Raw genomic sequence first — 19,102 nt, 5'->3', positions numbered from 1 at the left:
GATAAGCACATTGCTTGTTTTGCAATCTGTTACTTCACTAAGGCAGCCCCACCCTGCTGATGACCCAATAACACTTGCAGCTCTTGGGGATGGGTGTTTTCTCTCTGTGTCTCTCTCTCTCTCTCTCTCTCTCTCTCTCTCTCTCTCTCTCTCTCTCTCTCTCTCTCTCTCTCTCCCCCCAAACTTGATTTTGACCTTTGAAAAATATCACACATACAAATAGACACAGACACATTCCTATTTTCTCACACTTGTGTGTGTGGAGGGGGAGGGGGCGTATATTTGAGTGACTCAGTCTGTCCATTCCAGAAATAAAGTAAGTATGTAAAATGATTGTATCTACAGATTAATACAAATTCATGAATTTATGTTAATAATAGCTCTTAATTCAAATGAATGTCTTATTATTTTTACCAAGGATGAAACTCTTTTAAACTGTGATTCATTCAGTAGCAGATTTACTTACACCTAGATTTACAGCACAGTTTTTATGCTGACTGCTTTTAATAATTCCATAACAGACTCTGGGAGAAAGGAATGAAAGGACAGTGGGAAAGATTTTTCCCAGATGAACCTAGAAGAGTGTCAGCAGAAATCATGAGAACGTTGTTTTGAGTTATTTCCATCTTAAGTGTAAGATATTCTGGATGTCCTTAAGCCGCTGTGTATCAGTGGTGTGCACAGGCTGAGAAACCAAGGTCTTTGGGCTCTGGGTTTTTCTGATTCATGGGTATCATATTTCCTTTCAAGACTTTATTCTTCATCACTTTAGTAGTTTCCCAAATGTAATGATTCAAGAGAAAACATCAATAGCAAGATTATTCTTATTAGCATTATCTTTGGATACTGTGAGTGTATTGTAATACTGGCTGGCTGTTTTGAGGTCAGAACATAAATATGTTTTTCCACTTTGAATAGATTGTTTTTCTCTTATGAAAAGTTTGAAATATATTAACACTAATACTATCAATTTATCCTGTTAATAATAATTAATCTGATTCTTCTGTTTTTGTCACATTATTGTACTACATAATATTCTTTTTTTAAATAATTCTTTATTGTTGAAAGTATTACATATGTCCCCCTTTTTTCCTCATTGACTCCCTCCAGCACCCCCATCCCCCTACTACATAATGTTCTAATGAAAATAAATGGTCAGTTCTGAAAATTTATTGTTTTCTGTTACTTTCCTCTTATTAAAACAAGAAATGGATCACCCATTATAAGATTTTGAATACAGATTAACTTTTTGAACGGACAGTTTGTGAAACCATGGGCATTTTGTTGACTAAAATACTTTCTTTCCTCCATTTTGTAGATAATTTGAAGAAGGGAAGGTATGAGTCAGATACTTTGTAAGCAACTGGGAGGGGATAAAACCACATTCAAATGGAGCCAGCTTTGACTCTCCTCCCCACCTGCAGCTCTCTCTCCTCCTCCTGACGGCAGTAAATCCTAAGCCCAACAGCCACATAAAAGAGGATGGACATCTTCCATGTTTCTTCACTGATGCTCTGTTTGAGTCCTCCAGGACCTCTTAGACCTGCTCACATAGACTCACACCTGCAGTGTCTGCTTGGCCGGTCTCTTTCCTACCTGAGTGCTCACCTGCCCACCTTGTGTGAATGACCCTGAGCATTCTCTGAAGGGCTTCCTTGAATTCCCCCATCCCATGTGTATGCACACCTGGTTCTCTGATGTGTGCCTGCTTCTTAGGAATGTGCTTGTCCCACCGTATCGTAGACCTCTCGAGTTTTAACTGAAGTCCCCTTCCTGGCCCTTTCCTGGCCAGTTCAGTTTTGTAGCTACCCATGATCCTGCCAGATACCCCAACTAAAGCCAGATAGGGTGTTCTGGAAAATTAGTAATCATCAGAGATAATAGTAGTATGGTTATGGTAAAAAATATATATATATGTTAGAGCTACATACTGAAATATTTATGGAAAAATAATATTGGCTTCAAAATAATTATTGGGAGAAAACAGGGATTATATTTAAAATTAAAATATCAGTTGTGAATTGTTAAAGATAAACATTGGTTTCATGAAAATCATAATATTATTTTCTCTACTTTTGTATATGTTTAAGTTAACATATGTAATAATTAAAACCCATGCTGATCCTCTACTCTAACCAGACTTCTTAGCTGGAATGTAATTAGCATTAATCTTCTAATGTTTTAAAGCATTTTAGGACTCTTAGAAATTATCTCCAGCAAACTCATCTTACAGGTGAAGTAGTTAATTCCCTTTGCCAAACAGCATACTACGAACGAGTAGCTGAAGGAGGCCTAGTAACCATGTCTCCTAATTTCCTAATCCAGCCCTGCCAAAAGTGTTAGGAAGAGAGCTGCTGTTTGGACCTCACAGGGTGTCCCACCTCGTTGTATGGAACCACTTCTTTCTTGAGCAATTGCTTCCTTTGTCTTAGGCAAAGAAAGGTTCTGATGTAAGATACCGGGCATCATGATTTATTTCAGTCTCTCATCACTTGGTTGTGTGGCCATTTTAGTTCTAAGTGTTTATCACCCCAATACTTCCAAGTCAATAACCCAAGCTGCTGTTTCAGAGAGCTTTTGTAAAGCAGAGAATCATTTGGTAAAGATGCTTTCCGACTCCAGACATATTTCTGTGTACATTTTTAAGTGGAGGTGAAGTTCTGCATCTCTCTCTCCTTCATAACCACCTGCGGCATGAGGCTTGCTCCTCTTCTAAGGAGGGTTTCCTATGGGGAGGTGCATTCCTGAACAATGCCCACATTGTCCACTTGGCCCCAGAGACTAGTTCGGTCTGGAGAAACAAAATCTGATTGTAGCTCTGAGACAGTTTCCCAGGGTTTGGTTCAATCTTGGACCAAGCAAGTTGAAATGGGATCAGTCATAGAATTTTAAGTTGAAATGAGCCTTCCTCTCCATATAACACTTGGAGAAAAAAAAAGAGAGAGAGAGATGGGACAATCATCGAGAGATCAGGCTTTTATTAGACTGTTTATAGCTGGGTTTCTTTCTTTTTCAGATGGATGAGTCAAATGATGATATAGACCAAATGTTCAGCAATTTGCTGGGAGAGATGGATCTTTTGACCCAGGTAAAACTCCTTCTTTAACTATCAAATTGGGGGGGGAGGGAGAGGGGGAAATGGGGTTACAGAATTTTATTTTAATTTGAAAAGAGAGCTATCTTTTTTTAAAATGGAGATTGACGATATTATATATTGCTGATGTAACTGTGATGGGGCGGGGGCAGGGGGAATAAAGCATTTTTTCTAATTATACCTGAGTTCAGTTGATTGAATACATTGGTCACACATACCTTCTGCTTTGGCAATTTCCATGCTCATCGTGGCCAATCATTTAGCCAATGGAGGGATTTTCTGCAAGTGAATCCCTCCCACAACCACCAGCACTGAACAATCTCCCCTGCACTTACCTTTATAGAAAGACTAGGTAAGAAAATTAGTACAATTTTTGACCAATTTTTGAGGAAATGCTACATTTTAAAGGACTAAAAGGGAGTTACTATAGTCTCTTTACACTGTAAGAACTTTGTCCCCTCAAGTAGCATGAAAGCCACTCAGCCATAGGCTTCAGGTCTAAGAAGGACCAGATTAACTCAGGGTCAGTCACTAGTGACAGGAGCCCAGAGGCTGCTGACCCAGGTTACAGAGTCAGGCAAACTAGAGTGCCTTGTAGTGTTCTCATAATATCAGAGCAGGGTTGATTCATCACTTCCTGCATAAAATATTGAAATAAAAACAACCCAATATTCCTAAATAAGGTAGGGATCTTAAACTTTTCTACCAACTAAATGAAAAATAGTGTGTTTTTCAAGAAAAATGTGTAATACATATGTTACAAATGCATCATTACAGAAAATTTTTTTTATTGTTTGTAAAAATTAACTTTCTCATTCTCATCGTTCTCGGTTGGCCTGTTTTGTTTAAAGATGTACTTTCTAGAATAATTTTTAATTTATAATATTATGCAGGGGGGAAATCACATAAAACATTCTCAAATAGAATATCATTTTAAAAGAACATATGCAGAGAGAAAATGTGTAAACAATACATGACTTTTGACTTAATGATTAAATGTGCTGTAAAAATGTTAGTCTCATGATTAACTTGGGGGGGGCGGGGATTTGTTTCCACAGAGTTTAGGAGTCGACACTCTTCCTCCTTCAGACCCTAAACCTCCCAGGGCTGAATTTAACTACAGTGTGGGTTTTAAGGATTTAAATGGTAAGCATAATCATTTCTTTCCTTAAGTAATTTTAAATTATAATAATGACTAAAATCTGTGTGAAACTACAATTTGAAAACAAAATGTAAGGAACCTGGACACCATAGTGAGTGTAATTTTTACAATCCTGAACTTCAGATTGCATTTTTTGTGTGTATAGATTGAATTGAAAGGGTAAGAAGATATTTTGCCTGTAATGAAAGGTAACACTATCCTGCAATTGTGTAGTGTCAAAACTATCTTATTTTAAGAAGTAAAGGGAATTTTTATCTAAGCCTTTAGAGAAATAAAGCACAGTAATATAAAAAAGTAATAAGTAAATGTTTCTTCAAGGATAATGTCGAACTGTTTGTCGAATAAACATTGATAATATATGAATGGATCCTTCCAAATATAATATATTTTAATTTCTATATAATTTTATATATTTGCTCTGGTTGACATTTTTTATTCTTCCTAAGATTGTCATGTTATTTTATTAACAAAACTATCTCTTTTATTTAGAGACGATCTTTAGCCCACATGCTAGTCACATTAAGTGAACTTTGAAGTAATCACTTCCAAATGAATGAAAATTCATTGCAATTCTTGAAAAATATTTTCCAAAGAATGGCAGTGCCTACCAAAAAAATTAAAAACAAAACAATAGAGAAATCTAGTTACAGAAACCCAGAGTTCTAAGTTTTATTTCTGACACTCATAGGTTTCTTTGTTTCTGTTATTTTCAGTAATAATTTTTTATAAATGCTTAGGTGCCAATGTCTGTACCTTGATAAATTATAATACACCTCTTCCAATTTTCTTTTTTCCCCATCCCCTTTTCTATTATTTGCTATCTTATATAATAAAAGCCTAATATGCAAATCGACCAAACAGCAGAACGACCGGTCACTATGACACTCACTGACCACCAGGGGCCAAACACTCAATGCAGGAGCTGCCCCCAACCTGCATGCCCCAGGCCAGCCAAGGCGGTGCAGCAGGGGCTCCCCAATCACCCTGCTGGTCACCCCGCAGAGGGAGACAACTGGCAGCAGTGGGGGGGAGGGGGGCGCAAGGCCGGTGAGCAGGCAGTGCCAGTCTGTCCAAGACAGGTGCCAGCGGGGGCCCACCAGTCACCCCACAGATCAGCCCTGATCGCCAGCCAGGCCTAGGGACCTTATCCGTGCATGAATTTCATGCACCTGGCCTCTAGTATACATTTATTATTCCTGGCTGTCATTTCCATCATAACATTGAATGAAAGAAGGTAAACTATGAATCACTTTTGCATAGGTAACATTCATGAAGTTTAAAAAAAAATACACTTTTATAAAATTACTAGAGGCCCGGTGCACGAAATTCGTGCAGGGGGGTCCCTCAGCCCAACCTGCACCCTCTACAATCCAGGAGCTCTCAGGGGATGTCCTACTGATGGCTTAGGCCCACTCCCCGTGGTTCTCTGCTCTCTGCGGGCCTGGAGGTTTTACTGCAGCCATGGAAATTAAGCCCCCATGCCCTGCTGTCTGCTCTCTGCCTGCCGCCGCCATGCGCCATGCGAAGGAAGCCCCAATGCCCTTCAGTGTGCTCTGTCTGCCAGGCCTGGGGGCTTTGAGGACACCGACACACTAAGGAAGCCTCCATGCCCTGCTGTCCTGGCCCAGCTCTGTTTGCAGGGCCTGGGGCTTCCCCACTGCCACGGAAGCCTCCATTCCCTGCTGTCCGGGCTCTGTTTGCAGGGCCTGGGGCTTCCCCGCTGCCAGGGAAGCCTCCATGCCCTGCTGTCCGGGCTCTGTTTGCAGGGCCTGGGGCTTCCCCGCTGCCGCTGAAGCCTCCATGCCCTGCTGTCCAGGCTCTGACTGCCGTATCTGGGGGCGGATCAAAAACCCCTCCGGAGGCGGATCCAGCTTCGCTGCTCCTGCCAACAGACTGGACACTCCAGCAGCAGAGCTGAGCGGACTGGGCGCTGCCATCTTGTGGCTATGTGGGCTGCCATTTTGTTGTGGAGTGATGGTGAATCTGCATATTACTCTCTTATTAGATAGGATAGCATTAATAGATAGCATATACCGTATTTTCCGGCGTATAAGATGACTTTTTAACCCAGGAAAATCTTCTCAAAAGTTGGGGGTCTTATACGCCGGAAAATACGGTTCCTGATTCCCCCCGCCCCCCCCCCCCAGCAAGCCGCTGTCCCAGTGCTGGAGCTGAGAGTGAGTACCGTATTTTCCGGCATATAAGACCCCCCAACTTTTGAGAAGATTTTCCTGGGTTAAAAGGTCGTCTTATACGCCGTAAAATACAGTACTTGCACATATGATCAATGAAGATTTGCCTTTCCACACTCATATAGGTAACCTTTTTTTTATAGACATGTAAGTTCTTTTCTCCCTGTAAATTTCAGTCATACAATACAGTGCTATTAATTATCATCACCATTAGACCCTCAGACCTTATTCATCTTATAACTGAAAGTTTTTACCCCTTTAACAGCCTCTCCTTATTGTCCTATACCCACTCTCAATCCCTTGAGACCAGTATTCAAATATTATTCTGAAAATGACCTTTATTCTGTTTTTTCAGGCACAAATCTTTGTTTTGATTAGTAATGTAATTTTCCCTTATCAGAATCCTTGAATGCACTGGAAGACCAAGATTTAGATGCGCTCATGGCAGATCTGGTAGCAGATATAAGTGAAGCTGAACAGAGGACAATCCAGGCACAGAAAGAGTCTTCCCAGAGTCCGTATCATCCGGCCCCTCCGGAAGTGTCACATTTCAGTGGCGCAGCCTCTCCTGGTTATGGAGCAGATGTCGTTGCAACTAGTATGAGCCAATATGAGGATGATTTACCGCCTCCACCAGCAGACCCCATGTTAGACCTGCCTCTGCCACCACCACCTCCTGAACCTCTCTCTCAGGTAAGTGCCTGGGCAGAGATGGCAGGACCTCTGCTACCCATCATTTTTATTTTCTTCCAAGTGAGAGGGACATTCATAAGTTTGTACCCCACAAGCTCTGAGATAGTGAGAAACAAGGATACTGAGTATGTTCTTTGGGAAGGCAGAGTTCTCTAAAAATAAGACCCTTAGGTGTGTATAAAGAACATATTAAGGCCATAATCAGGAATTATAGTTTGGCTAAAATCTGTATTTATATGCAGCACTTCCTGCTAATAATCAACTTTGGAGGGTGTTTTATTAACGTGGTCTGAGCTGTGGAACTGATTTATACATTTCTGTGTCCCTGGTGCTAGCCCAGCACATGAAGAATAGAAAGCATTCCTTACATATTTCTGAATTGAACTAAATGGAATTTTGCTGAATTGGTCAGCCCTGATCAGTAGGGCAAAGATATATCTAAAAATCACTTGTAATGTTGTAGTTAGGGATGGGTGCTGTGGGCAGGTAGGTGATGAGTACTTGATATTAATACATTTGTGAATACTGGGAAAACAACTAGAAAGTTTATGTGGTCATTTTTTGGGATGTCATCTTATAACATTTCTCTCATAAAAGTAAAAAAAAAAATACTTCTAAGATTTCTTAGAGTAAAACACTTTCAAAATGTTTTAGCCCTGGCCGGTTGCTCAGTGGTTAGAGTGTCCACCTGGGGACCAAAGAGTCGCGGTTTCATTCCCTGTCAAGGGCATGTACTTCAGTTAAGGATTCCAGCCCCATCCTGGTCAGGGCACATGTGGGAGGCAACCAATCAATGTGTCTCTCACACTTCAATGTTTCTCTCTCTCTCTCTCTCTCTCTCTCTCTCCCCCCCCCTTCCTTCCACTCTCTCTAAAAATCAATGGAAACTCAGGTGATGATTAAAATATATATTAAAGAATATCATTCCATTTCTTGTAACTTCCATATTTGTTGAACTGTGTGATGATGGTCAGTGTTCATAAATATGACCCTAGTAACCCTGAAAGTTTCTATAATGCCTTTAGAATGAACAAATATTAAATAAAAATTAAATATTAAATCATATTCATTGCTATATTGTGTGTTTATTGTAGAAATTTTATTTAAAAATTGGTGATCCATAGCCCGGCCAGTGTGCTCAGTGGTTGAGCATCAACCCAGGAACCAAAAGGTCACAGTTCAATTCCTGGTCAGGGCACATGCTCTGGTTGCAGTCTGATCCCCAGTAAGGGGGGTACAGAAGGCAGCCAATCAATGACGTTTCTCTTTCATTGATGTTTCTATCTCTATCCCTCACCCTCTAAAAATCAATAAAAATATATTTATTTTTTAAAAATTGGTGATCCATATAGAGCAGAGGCTCTTTTTTCACTTTTATTGAGCTGTTTTAATGTAATATTCTGTAAGTTTAAGGTGTACAACACAATGATTTGATACAGAGATTGTGAAATGATTTCACAGTAAGATTAGTTAACACCTCCATCACTCTACATAGTCTACATAGTTACCTTTTTTGTATATATGTGGTAAGAACATTTAAATCTACTGTCTTAACAACTTTCAAGTATATTTAACAGTATTTTTTACTATAGTCACCATGCTGTATGTTAGATCCCCCAAACTTACTTACCATATAACTGGAAGTTTGTACCTTTTCAGCAACATCTTCCTATTTCCCTCATCTCCCATGCCCTGGCTCCCACCACTCTACTCTCTGTTTCTATGATTAGATTCCACATTTAAGTGAGATCATACAGTATTTGTCTTTCTCTGTCTGACTTATCTCACTTAACATAATGCCCTCAAGGTTCATTCATATTGTCATAAATGGCAGGATTTTCTTTCTTTCTTGTGTTTACATATACACAATAGGATATGTTGTTTTTATTATTTTGAGAGAGAGATAAAGAGAGGGGGAAACATAGATTGGTTGCCTCCTGTACATTTGGGGACAGGGATCACACCCACAACCTATGTATGTTCCCTGACCGGAATTGAACCCAAAACCTTTGGTGTACTGATGACACTCCAACCAACTGAGCCACCAGCTGGGGCTGAAACTCTATACCTATTAAATGATAATTCCCTATTCCCCCTTCCCTGAAGCCCCTGGCAACTACTATTCTACTTTCTATCTCTATGAATTTAACTACTCTAAGTGCCTCATATGAAAATAGTTCTGTAGATGGATGGTGGTGATGGTTGCAGTTAAAATGGTTTTTTAAAAAAAGCATATAATTTCTGAAAGTGCTCAAATCTCTTGAGATAAACCTATAGACTCCTCAGATTGCACCCCAGGTTTGAGCCAAGCAGACTTTTTTGGATCAAATATGTGAAGTTCTGTTAGCCTTCTAGATTTCTAAGCTGGATATTTTTGTTATGGTTACTTAATTCTGAAAATCGATCATGTGAAATTTGGTGCCCTATAATATAGCCTTTTGCTAACATAAAGTAACTAAGACACTGGCAATGGCACAGGTGTTTACTTGCTGGTATCCTTTTTTTTTTTTTTTTTTTTTTTTTTTTTGCTGATATCCTTTAATGGAGTGGGTTGAATGTCATTTTACAGGAAGAAGAAGAAGCCCAGGCGAAGGCTGATAAAATTAAGCTGGCATTGGAAAAACTGAAAGAGGCCAAAGTCAAAAAGGTAAACTATGAATCACTTTTGCATGGAGAAGTTAATGACATTTTATTATACTTAATTCTTTAAAAATAAAATGTCAAGTGCTACTTTCCAAATAATTATAATTTTTTAAATTTAAGGACAAAGATAAATGATATAGGTACTCTTTCTATGACATCAGCTAGGGCCTCTGTGATTCATAAATAGGAGATTTACGTTCATATACATGTGGATGTTTTGAAGCCTCTCTACCCAGGGTTCCCTCACACTCAAGGGGCCTCTCTGGTTCTGCTCAGCTGTTAGCTAATAGCAGGGGGCACCACCTTCTGGACCCACCTTAACTGGGTCAGAGCTCAGCTTCTGTTGGCCTTGCCTCCATCTCAGCATTTCTGAGATTGCTTTCGTGCATTTTTCATATCCCCTGACGCAGCCTCCACCCTCGCTGCCTGTCCTGGATGTCCAACTTACCTCCCAATGCACCAAAGGTTGATTGCTAGTGCTCTGGTTCAGGGTTGCATAGGTTTTAGAGACCTGCCCTTAACCTTTTCCTGAATAAGCCTATAGTTTTACTGTGCATTTTTTTGTAGAGCATGAGTTTTTCAGGAGTACATTCATTGTATTATAACAGAAACACCTGTATTTAACTTTAGTAGAAGCATATACCTAATTAAAGTTAATAATAGTAAATTGATAAATAAAGAGAAAGATGAAACAGTTTTGTCTTATTTCAATTTCTGAAGCACATACCATCTGATGCTGAGACTCCTTAAGAGCTTCTCACAATGAAATGAGTTGAGTGAATCATTGTTTTCACATAGGGCATTGGACTTTATGTTCATGATCCTTTGAGTAAAAGTGTTCAATACATGTTGATTGATATTCAAAAAATATTCCATAACTGTCCCTGGATGCAGACTTTTTTTAAATTGATTGATTTTTAGAGAGAGAAAGAGAAAGCAAAAAACACACATCGTTTTGTTGTTCTACTTATTCGTGCATTCATTAGTTGATTGTTTTTTAAAAATATGTTTTTATTGATTTCAGAGAGAGGAGGGAAGAAGAAGAGATAAATAGAAACATAAATGATGAGAGAGAATCATTGTCATTTTTTAATTTGACAATCTAAGGGAAAAGAGATCAGTGCCCCTGACTAAGTAGTCAGGTATTGCATGTTTTAAAAATTCTTGTGGCACACCAATTGAAAATTGATACTATATTTATTGGATTAGAAAAGAGAAGCTTTTCATTCTTGAATCATTTTACCTATATTGTATCACATAGTATAGATATGAAAAGTATGTAGTTTGCTAAATCACACAACTGCGATTTAGCAGTGTTATGTGTTAGTATACTGGTATATACTCTTCAGTTTGCAAATGTGATGGAAGCTGTGAAAGATAATAAATATGATTCCTTTTTGCTAAAAATTACCAGCCTTCTCTTGGTTTTCTTGTTTTCTAAGTTTTATACTTACGGGCATTCATAACTACATGTGGATTAAATTTAGTTTGCAATTTATGCAAAAAAATCTTTCATCATTGTCAAATTAGGTGATTTATTTTTTTCTCTATATATAAAAATAAAACACCAGCATGTTTTATTTTCTCAAGATTTTCTAAGTAAGAATGAAATGTGGTCATATATCATTAATTTTTCCATCAGGAAAATTAAGTCTTCTAAATCCCAGCATTGGCAATGTTTCCTTAGGACATATAGCTACTTTATGGCAGCGATTTTCAACAGGTGTGCCACAAGAACTCTTAAGACATGCAGTACCTGACTATTTAGTCAGGGTCACTGACCTCTTTTTCCTTAGATTGTCAAATAAGAAAATGACAACAGCCAACACAACAATAGCCATCCAGTGTGAATGAATCAAAATTATACCTTTTTTTTTTTTGTCAGGTCAGCAAAATATATATATTTTTAGTGTGCCGCAGAATTTTAGAAATTCATTTCTGTGTGCTATGAGGTGAAAAATGATGAAAATTGCTGCTTTATTACAATAATTCTCAGCAGAGATCAATGAGTATACCTTCCATAGAAAATAAATCATAGTAAAGACCACTATTTAAGAAATGTATCTTTTTCCGTGTAACCCTCCAGGCCTTATTTTGTAGGTCAGGTGAATGTGTCTTTGGCACTGGACCTATCATTTTAAATGCAGCAGAAGACAAACATGAATGAAAGCAACGATCCAACTGGAGGTTTCTGAGCCACAGGTTTTCAAGGGGGAATAGGTGTTCTTAGGAAGCTTGCATTTGAATGGTCCCAGGAGCCGGAAATGCACTTTTCCTGCCCTGTTTTCTACATTTTGACTCTTGGGAAGACAAGGCACTACATTAAGCATGTCAAACTCACGGCCCGCGGGCCACCTGCCTCATTTATTTGGCCCATGTTAGCCTTTGAGTTTGACATGCTTGCACTACATGAAGCTTCAACCTGTCGTCCTTGCCTGCTGCTAACCCAGGTTTTTATCACCGTCCACATTCTTGGTTGCTATCAGTAACTCTGCACAACAGTCTCTGTGCTTCACTCTGTTGACAACACGATGTTCTGAAAATCAGATTAGGTGGAAGTGGGATAGGAGGAGTAGTTTCCCAGTTTGTTCAGAATCTAACCCAAACTTTTGGGGAGGAAGATATGTTACCAATTGTATGGCCACTTTCTCCAGTCGACCTAATCACTTTTTAAATAATGATAAGTCTCATTTGTGAATTACCATGACCAACCCTAGGGAAATAGAGTAGGCAGAACTTGTCTGTAGCTATTTCATACTTCCCTTTCTAATTTTTCAAGTTAGAATAAAAATTTAAGCCCTAGTGGTTTGGCTCAGTGGATAGAGGGTCAGCCCTCAGACTGATGATCCCTGGTTCGATTCCAGTCAAGGGCGCATACCTTGTACGTTGGTTGCAGGCTCAACCCCCGGCCCTGGTCAGGGCACCTATGCGAGGCAACCTATCAATGTGTCTCTCTCACATTGATGTTTCTCTCTTCCTGTCTATCCCCCTCCCTTCCACTCTCTGAAAAAAAAAAAAAAAGAATAGAAATTTAAGCAAGAGTATCAGATGGTTCTGGTTGGTAATGTTTACAGGATTTCTCTACTGGTTGTGTGTGGAGTAGTTGTGTGCACTGCAGGCTGGAGGTTGTGCAGTGATTGTCTTAGAATTCTTGGGTTGCATGAAAAGGGACCCCGCTCCAGCTAAACAAAAGAGAAGAATCTGTTACAAAGATACAGGTGTGGCTTTCAATCCAGAAATGCTTCTGAGACAATGGAAGGAAGGAAGGAAGGATGGCAGGAAGGAAGGAAGGAAGGAAGGAAGGAAGGAAGGAAGGAAGGAAGGAAGGAAAGGGAAGGGAGGGAGGGAGGGAGGGAGGGAGGGAGGGAGGGAGGGAGGGAGGGAGGGAGGAAGATTTGTACGTGTCAAAAAAAGAAAAAAGAAATGAAATGCTCTGGGCTCCAGGATGAACCTGAATAAGTAACAGACAAATGTCAGGAAAACAGGAAGTCGGTACTTCCTTGGTTCTGTTTGTCTTCTGCCTCCCTCTTTAGAATGCAATCTCTTGCCAGGCAAAAACTTGGTTTATTGTACATTTTTCTATTTTTGTGAATTGGTTTCTCCAGCTCTATATTCCTAGTACCTTAAACAAGTGTTCAGAGTGGGAGTGAATTCATATTGAGTCCATTCGTGGAACACTTTCTTATTTAAATTAGCAGAAGCAATAGCAACTTTGAAACCTTAAATCTTGGTGGCCTTCTTTAGTGGTTGACATTGAGTGGCTGCTCTGTGGCTTTATCCTCAGCTGGTTGTCAAGGTGCATATGAATGATAACAGCACGAAGTCACTGATGGTGGATGAGCGGCAATTGGCCCGAGACGTTCTAGACAACCTTTTTGAGAAAACCCATTGTGACTGCAGTGTAGACTGGTGTCTTTATGAAATATACCCAGAACTACAAATTGGTAAGTCCCAAAAATCTTTGGGTTTGCTTTAATATGGGTTTTTGTCCATTCAGAAGAGTTTGATTGAAGGGCATCAAGACTTCCAAGACATCACTTCCCTTCTGCCAGATTCAGTTCTTGTCTCTTCATTTCTTATTGGGGAAGAAATGAATAGGCAAAATTATAGCAGGTTGCCAAAACCGGTTTGGCTCAATGGATAGAGCGTCGGCCTGCGGACTCAAGGGTCCCAGGTTCGATTCCGGTCAAGGGCATGTACCTTGGTTGCGGGCACATCCCCAGTAGGGGGTGTGCAAGAGGCAGCTGATCGATGTTTCTCTCTCATCGATGTTTCTAACTCTCTATCCCTCTTTCTTCCTCTCTGTAAAAAATCAATAAAATATATTAAAAAAAATTATAGCAGGTGGCCAGACCTTGGGGGATGTAAGCATTATTACTGTCACTTCTCTAATGGCTCCTAATGGAAAGAAAGTGACAGGATGATACTTCATATTACATGCTTATAAGCTGAGCAGATTATGGGTATCTGTCTGCTAATGTTTCTTTAGAGTTCCCATTTTTAACTATAGTTTAATTCTGCTTCACATCACTCTCCATTTCCCCTTTCTCACTCCCACTCGCCTAATGTCTGATACTTCGTCTAGTTCAGTGGTCGGCAAACTCATTAGTCAACAGAGCCAAATATCAACAGTACAACAATTGAAATTTCTTATGAGAGCCAAATTTTTTAAACTTAAACTTCTTCTAATGCCACTTCTTCAAAATAGACTCGCCCAGGCCGAAAACCGACTTCTGCACATGGGCCACGAAGTTTCAATCGCACTGTACGTGCGCGCCCGCACATGGTATTTTGTGGAAGAGCCACACTCAAGGGGCCAAAGAGCCGCATGTGGCTCGCGAGCCGCGGTTTGCCAACCACTGGTCTAGTTGAAGAGGCTCTACTCCAAAGAGCAAAGTAGTGTTGATAGAAATTGATCTGTTTAAAAAAAGAAGAAAGAAAAATTAAAGAAATACTGTTACTTCTCATTCTCAATGCCACTCGCAGAGCAATTATCTCCCTGGAGAACTTGATGGCATAGAGAATTTCCTGTTTTAGAAGCTGTCAGAGATAGCAGGACCCCTGCATGAGCTCTGGTGCTCTGAAGATCTGAGTATGATTCAATTCTTGGCAGTGGGGCAGATGGAGAAGCCATGAGAGATTGTGGGTGTATAAGAATGAGTCTTTATTGCAGAAGCCAGTGGGCCACATAGCCGTCAGGCAAAACAGTTCCTTACAGCAAAGTCCATTCAGGCAGGCAGCCGACACTGGCTGGTTAACATGTACATCTTTCCCACAAAAGCAGCATTAATCTCTGTATCCACTGCTATTATCTGAGCAGCTGCACACTGCCCCCTAGACTCACCGCCTCCCGTCATAGTGGTACCTGAGCTCTCTGGCTCAGCAGCTTCTCCTGTCTGCCCTGCCCAGCACACTGGCTAGTTAACATGGTAGCTATATCTGAGCTCTCTATGAGTTCTTAGCCTTATATCATAGCAGTACCAGCTCTCAGCTCCGTCTGAGCTCTCTTCTCTACTGCACACACAGGCTATATTCTCTGTGCTTATCACCTCTCTTCCCTGAGCACTCTAACCTCGGCTCGGCTGCTTTCTCTCTAGCAGACTCCTGGTCAAAGAAGTCTAGTTGCCAACAGTGACATCAATCATTTTGGCTGCAGAAGGGCATAGTGTACTGTGTGTCCTTGTACCTGCTCATGGTATCTTGGCCTTGGGCACCCCGATTAGGCTCATGCTCAGAGCAGCCTTGGCCATTCTGATGTATTGACAACAAGGTCTCTGTGCTCCCATTGGCCTTGATTATCCGGGGACCCTGACGTGGTTCCCATGGAAGCTTTTAATGAAATTTTTTCTGGAGGAAATGGCCTACACTGAAAGAACCTCTTGAAGTTTTCTTCAACTCTGAGTCAAGTACAAAGGTGAAAGCCTTCTGTATGTTTAGGTTTGGTTCCCATATTCATGTATTGTTTTAAAAGCTTAGGAAACAATGTTTTAAAGAGCTTATCTCATATCTCACAGTTGTTTAAACCAATTATTGCCTAATTTTCCTCCTTACAGAGAGGATATTTACCTCTACCTGAAACAATTTACCGTCAAAAATGCTAATATGGAAAATTTCAATGGCTGACCATTATTACTATAGTGTAGGTTCATCTGCCATGTTTTTTATGGAAAATAAGTTGAAGATCTGACACACTAAAGAGAAATTTAACCGGAATTTTACAATGTGACATCATCTAAGAAATAGAAGTTTCTAAAAACCTGTGTGAAATATGAGGCATTGTGCTTAACTCAATACTGTCTTGTTTTTCTTATTTCATCAGAAAGGTTTTTTGAAGACCATGAAAATGTTGTTGAAGTCTTATCAGACTGGACAAGAGACACAGAAAATAAAGTGGTGTTTTTGAAGAAAGAGGAAAAATATGCTGTATTTAAAAACCCCCAGGTAAGATAACTTGTATATTAATAAGCCATATAAAAAAAATGGAGGTTTTTTAACCTCCTGTGGACTAACCACATCATTCATTACCTCACAAAATATCACAAATGTATTCATTTCAAAGAAACATAAACTCAACTCTTAGGCCATATGAAAACTAAGAGCCCCTTGAGAGTCCAGAAAGAAAATAATCCATTTTGTTCTTTTGATTCATCATCCAAAACACATCAATCCATTGAGTAGTCCTTCTTTTGTGTCCTTATTTCTCTTTGGCTACATTAACTCAATATACCTTTATGCACCTGAGTCATTAATGCTTCATATTTTGAAGATACTTTTTTCTTTGTTCTTCATATTTGGTGCTTATTGGTCCTGGGATGACCAAAAGGCACACCTGGAAAATGCACAACTTCTTGTGCATCAGTTCTATAGTCCACATAATAAAAAGCATTGTTTTTCATATTTGGGAAGCTTCCTTCAAGTTGTGTGTACAAGAATGTCACAGAAGTCTGGGCTTTCCCACCGTAGCCTCCAGCCGACTGTAATTGCATGATGGTCATTAAGTCTTTTCAGGAAATTCAAAGAATTTCAGACACAGATGAGAGCCGTGGAGACATCCAGACACCTCTAGATATTACAGGTTAAAAAAGAAAAGTCTCACTTACTACAGTCAGAATTAAAGGATACTCTAGAGCAGCTTTCTCACGGGAAAATGTTCTTTCCCCTGTACTGTGCTTTTCTCGAGGGTCTTCCCTAGTTGTGTGGTGGCCGACTGACATCAAAGCAATTAAATAACTGTTGTCTGGGAGAAACCAAGATGGCGGCATAGGTGAAACACCTAACCTGCAGCCGGGCACAACAATTTCAAAGGCACAACTAGAGGTCAGAACGGACATCGTCCAGAACCACAGGAGAGCTGGTGGACTGAAATGCCCACAGCTGGGGGGAAGGAGAAGGCCATGGGGACAATCGGGGGAGCCGTAAAAGCCTGAGGTATGGAGAAACTGGCGGAGACACGAGCACGCGCGCCTGCGGGGAGGATGGAGCCGGAGAGGAAGGGGCGGCTGACGGCCTGGCCGGCATTCACTGGCAGGAAGGAGATAAAGGCTCCGGAGTGTGCTAAGCGCCGGCTCCGACTGCACTGAGCGCCAGTTCCGGGCGAAACCCTGGGAAGCCAGGCGCAGGCTGGAGGAATGAATCTGGGCTGTGGGGCGCAGGCACAGAGGAGCGGGGGAGGGCAGAGCTCCAGAAGCGCGCACGGGAAGGGGCGCAAAGGACGGACTGTTGCCTGCGCCACTGAACAGCCCTAGCGGGAAGGAGACATAAGCTCAGGACCGTGCTGAACCCCAGTTCTGACTGCACTGAACCCCAGTTCCGGGCGAAACCCTGGGAAGCCAGGCGCACGCTGGGGGAATGAATTTGGGCTGTGGTGGCGGAGGCACAGAGAAGCGGCGGCTCCAGACGCGCGCACTGGAAGGTGCGCAGAGGACGGACTTTTGCCTGCGCCACTGGGTGGCCCTGCTGGGAAGGAGACAGGGACGCCAGACTGCGCTGAGACCCAGTTCCAACTACACTGAAACCCAGTTCCAGGCGAGAATCTGGGAGTCCAGATTCATTAGGGGAGGGACTGGACTGTTTGGCAGTGGGCAAAACTCCAGGGCGCGTTTCTCTCAGAGGTGTTTGCAAGGAATACAGAGGGACACAGACGCAGGAGCCTCATAGGGCGGGGCTGACAGGAAGCCAAGGTTGTAGGCTCCACCCTGTAGCTCCGCCCCAGCCAAGCTGAGCAGAAGCTTTTTCCTGCTGAGTGCCTCAGGTAGTGGCTGACCCACACTACATTGGAGACCCAGAAACGAGGGCATCTAGTGGTTGGTGGGAGATGACACCAGATTTCAATCACTTGCATAAGGGAGGCATTCTAGAGGCAGACTCAGTGAGCGCCAAGGCATTGCTGCATCAAGACCCGGCCCACAAACATGTCTCCTGCACAGCAACTCTTCCTATATAGACAAAGAGGGTCCTCGCGGCCAATTGGCCTGGAGGAAAATTCCTCCCAGTGACACCAACAACAATCAAGACTTAACTGTACAAAGGAGGACCAAGATGGAGACATAGGGCGGCAGCCTGATCGTTGCCTACAACAACAGTATTGAGACTACGACGGGAGAGCAGAGCAGACACCAGCCAGAAAGACCGGGGGGCTGGCTGAGCAGATGCTCTACAACTAGAATAAAAGAGAGGGGTACGCAGGATGATGCTGATGCCGGTGACCCAAAGTCCACACTTTAAGAACTATGGCTCAGGCGACACAATGGTGGCCTGGAACGTGCTCGGCGCAGTTCCCCCGGCGGTCTCCGGATGAGGGGACGGCTCCACTCGCTGCCGAGCACGGACAGATGAGCCCTTGGGAGACATGGGAAGGGAGACTCCGTGCTTGCTGACCTCCGAGTCCTTCAAGAATCTCAATGCCCCGAAGTGGCCAGGTGCGCACGCTCAGCGACTGGCCACCGTTGCAGACCCAAGGGCCGACGCAGCGACACCGGACCAGCCCACCGCCGGGCACCGGGCACACCAGAGCCTTGCCGAGCCTGCCGCCCAACGAGTTCTGCGGCAGCCGCCCTGGAGCTCTGAGAAAATGACCGAAGGAATTGCTGAGAGGGAATTGACCAACAGGAATTGGGATCAAGAAGACGAAACCCCGCTGAGACCCAAGTCCAGGCGAGCCTGCGAGCCTCTGGGCTCAGATGTGGTCACACGCCTCTGGGTCTAGGTGAGGCCTCACGCCCCTGGGTTTGGGTGAGGCCACGCGCCCCTGGGTCCAGGTGAAGCTGGATTCCGGGTTCGGGTGAGGCCATGTGCCCCTGGGTCCGGGCGAATCTGAAC

The 19,102-nt window shown here is 42.0% G+C and overlaps 1 protein-coding gene across 2 annotated transcripts in view; it reads left to right on the top strand.

Moving 5' to 3' along the window:
- The window catches only part of APBB1IP (amyloid beta precursor protein binding family B member 1 interacting protein), a 123,194-nt gene that overhangs the window by 53,580 nt on the left and 50,512 nt on the right, over nt 1-19,102 (top strand). For both annotated transcript variants that reach the window (XM_054725701.1, XM_054725706.1), the window contains exons 2-7: nt 3,017-3,088; nt 4,153-4,240; nt 6,849-7,141; nt 9,711-9,788; nt 13,569-13,728; nt 16,104-16,225. In XM_054725701.1, coding sequence (XP_054581676.1) covers nt 3,017-3,088; nt 4,153-4,240; nt 6,849-7,141; nt 9,711-9,788; nt 13,569-13,728; nt 16,104-16,225 — 813 coding nt within the window. The remainder of the gene's footprint in view (nt 1-3,016; nt 3,089-4,152; nt 4,241-6,848; nt 7,142-9,710; nt 9,789-13,568; nt 13,729-16,103; nt 16,226-19,102) is intronic.

Source organism: Eptesicus fuscus, chromosome 2, assembly GCF_027574615.1.
Source record: "Eptesicus fuscus isolate TK198812 chromosome 2, DD_ASM_mEF_20220401, whole genome shotgun sequence".
NCBI classification, from domain to species: domain Eukaryota; kingdom Metazoa; phylum Chordata; class Mammalia; order Chiroptera; family Vespertilionidae; genus Eptesicus; species Eptesicus fuscus.
The sequence above is the reverse complement of the archived record's forward strand: the minus strand, read 5'-3'. Positions and strand labels throughout refer to the sequence as shown.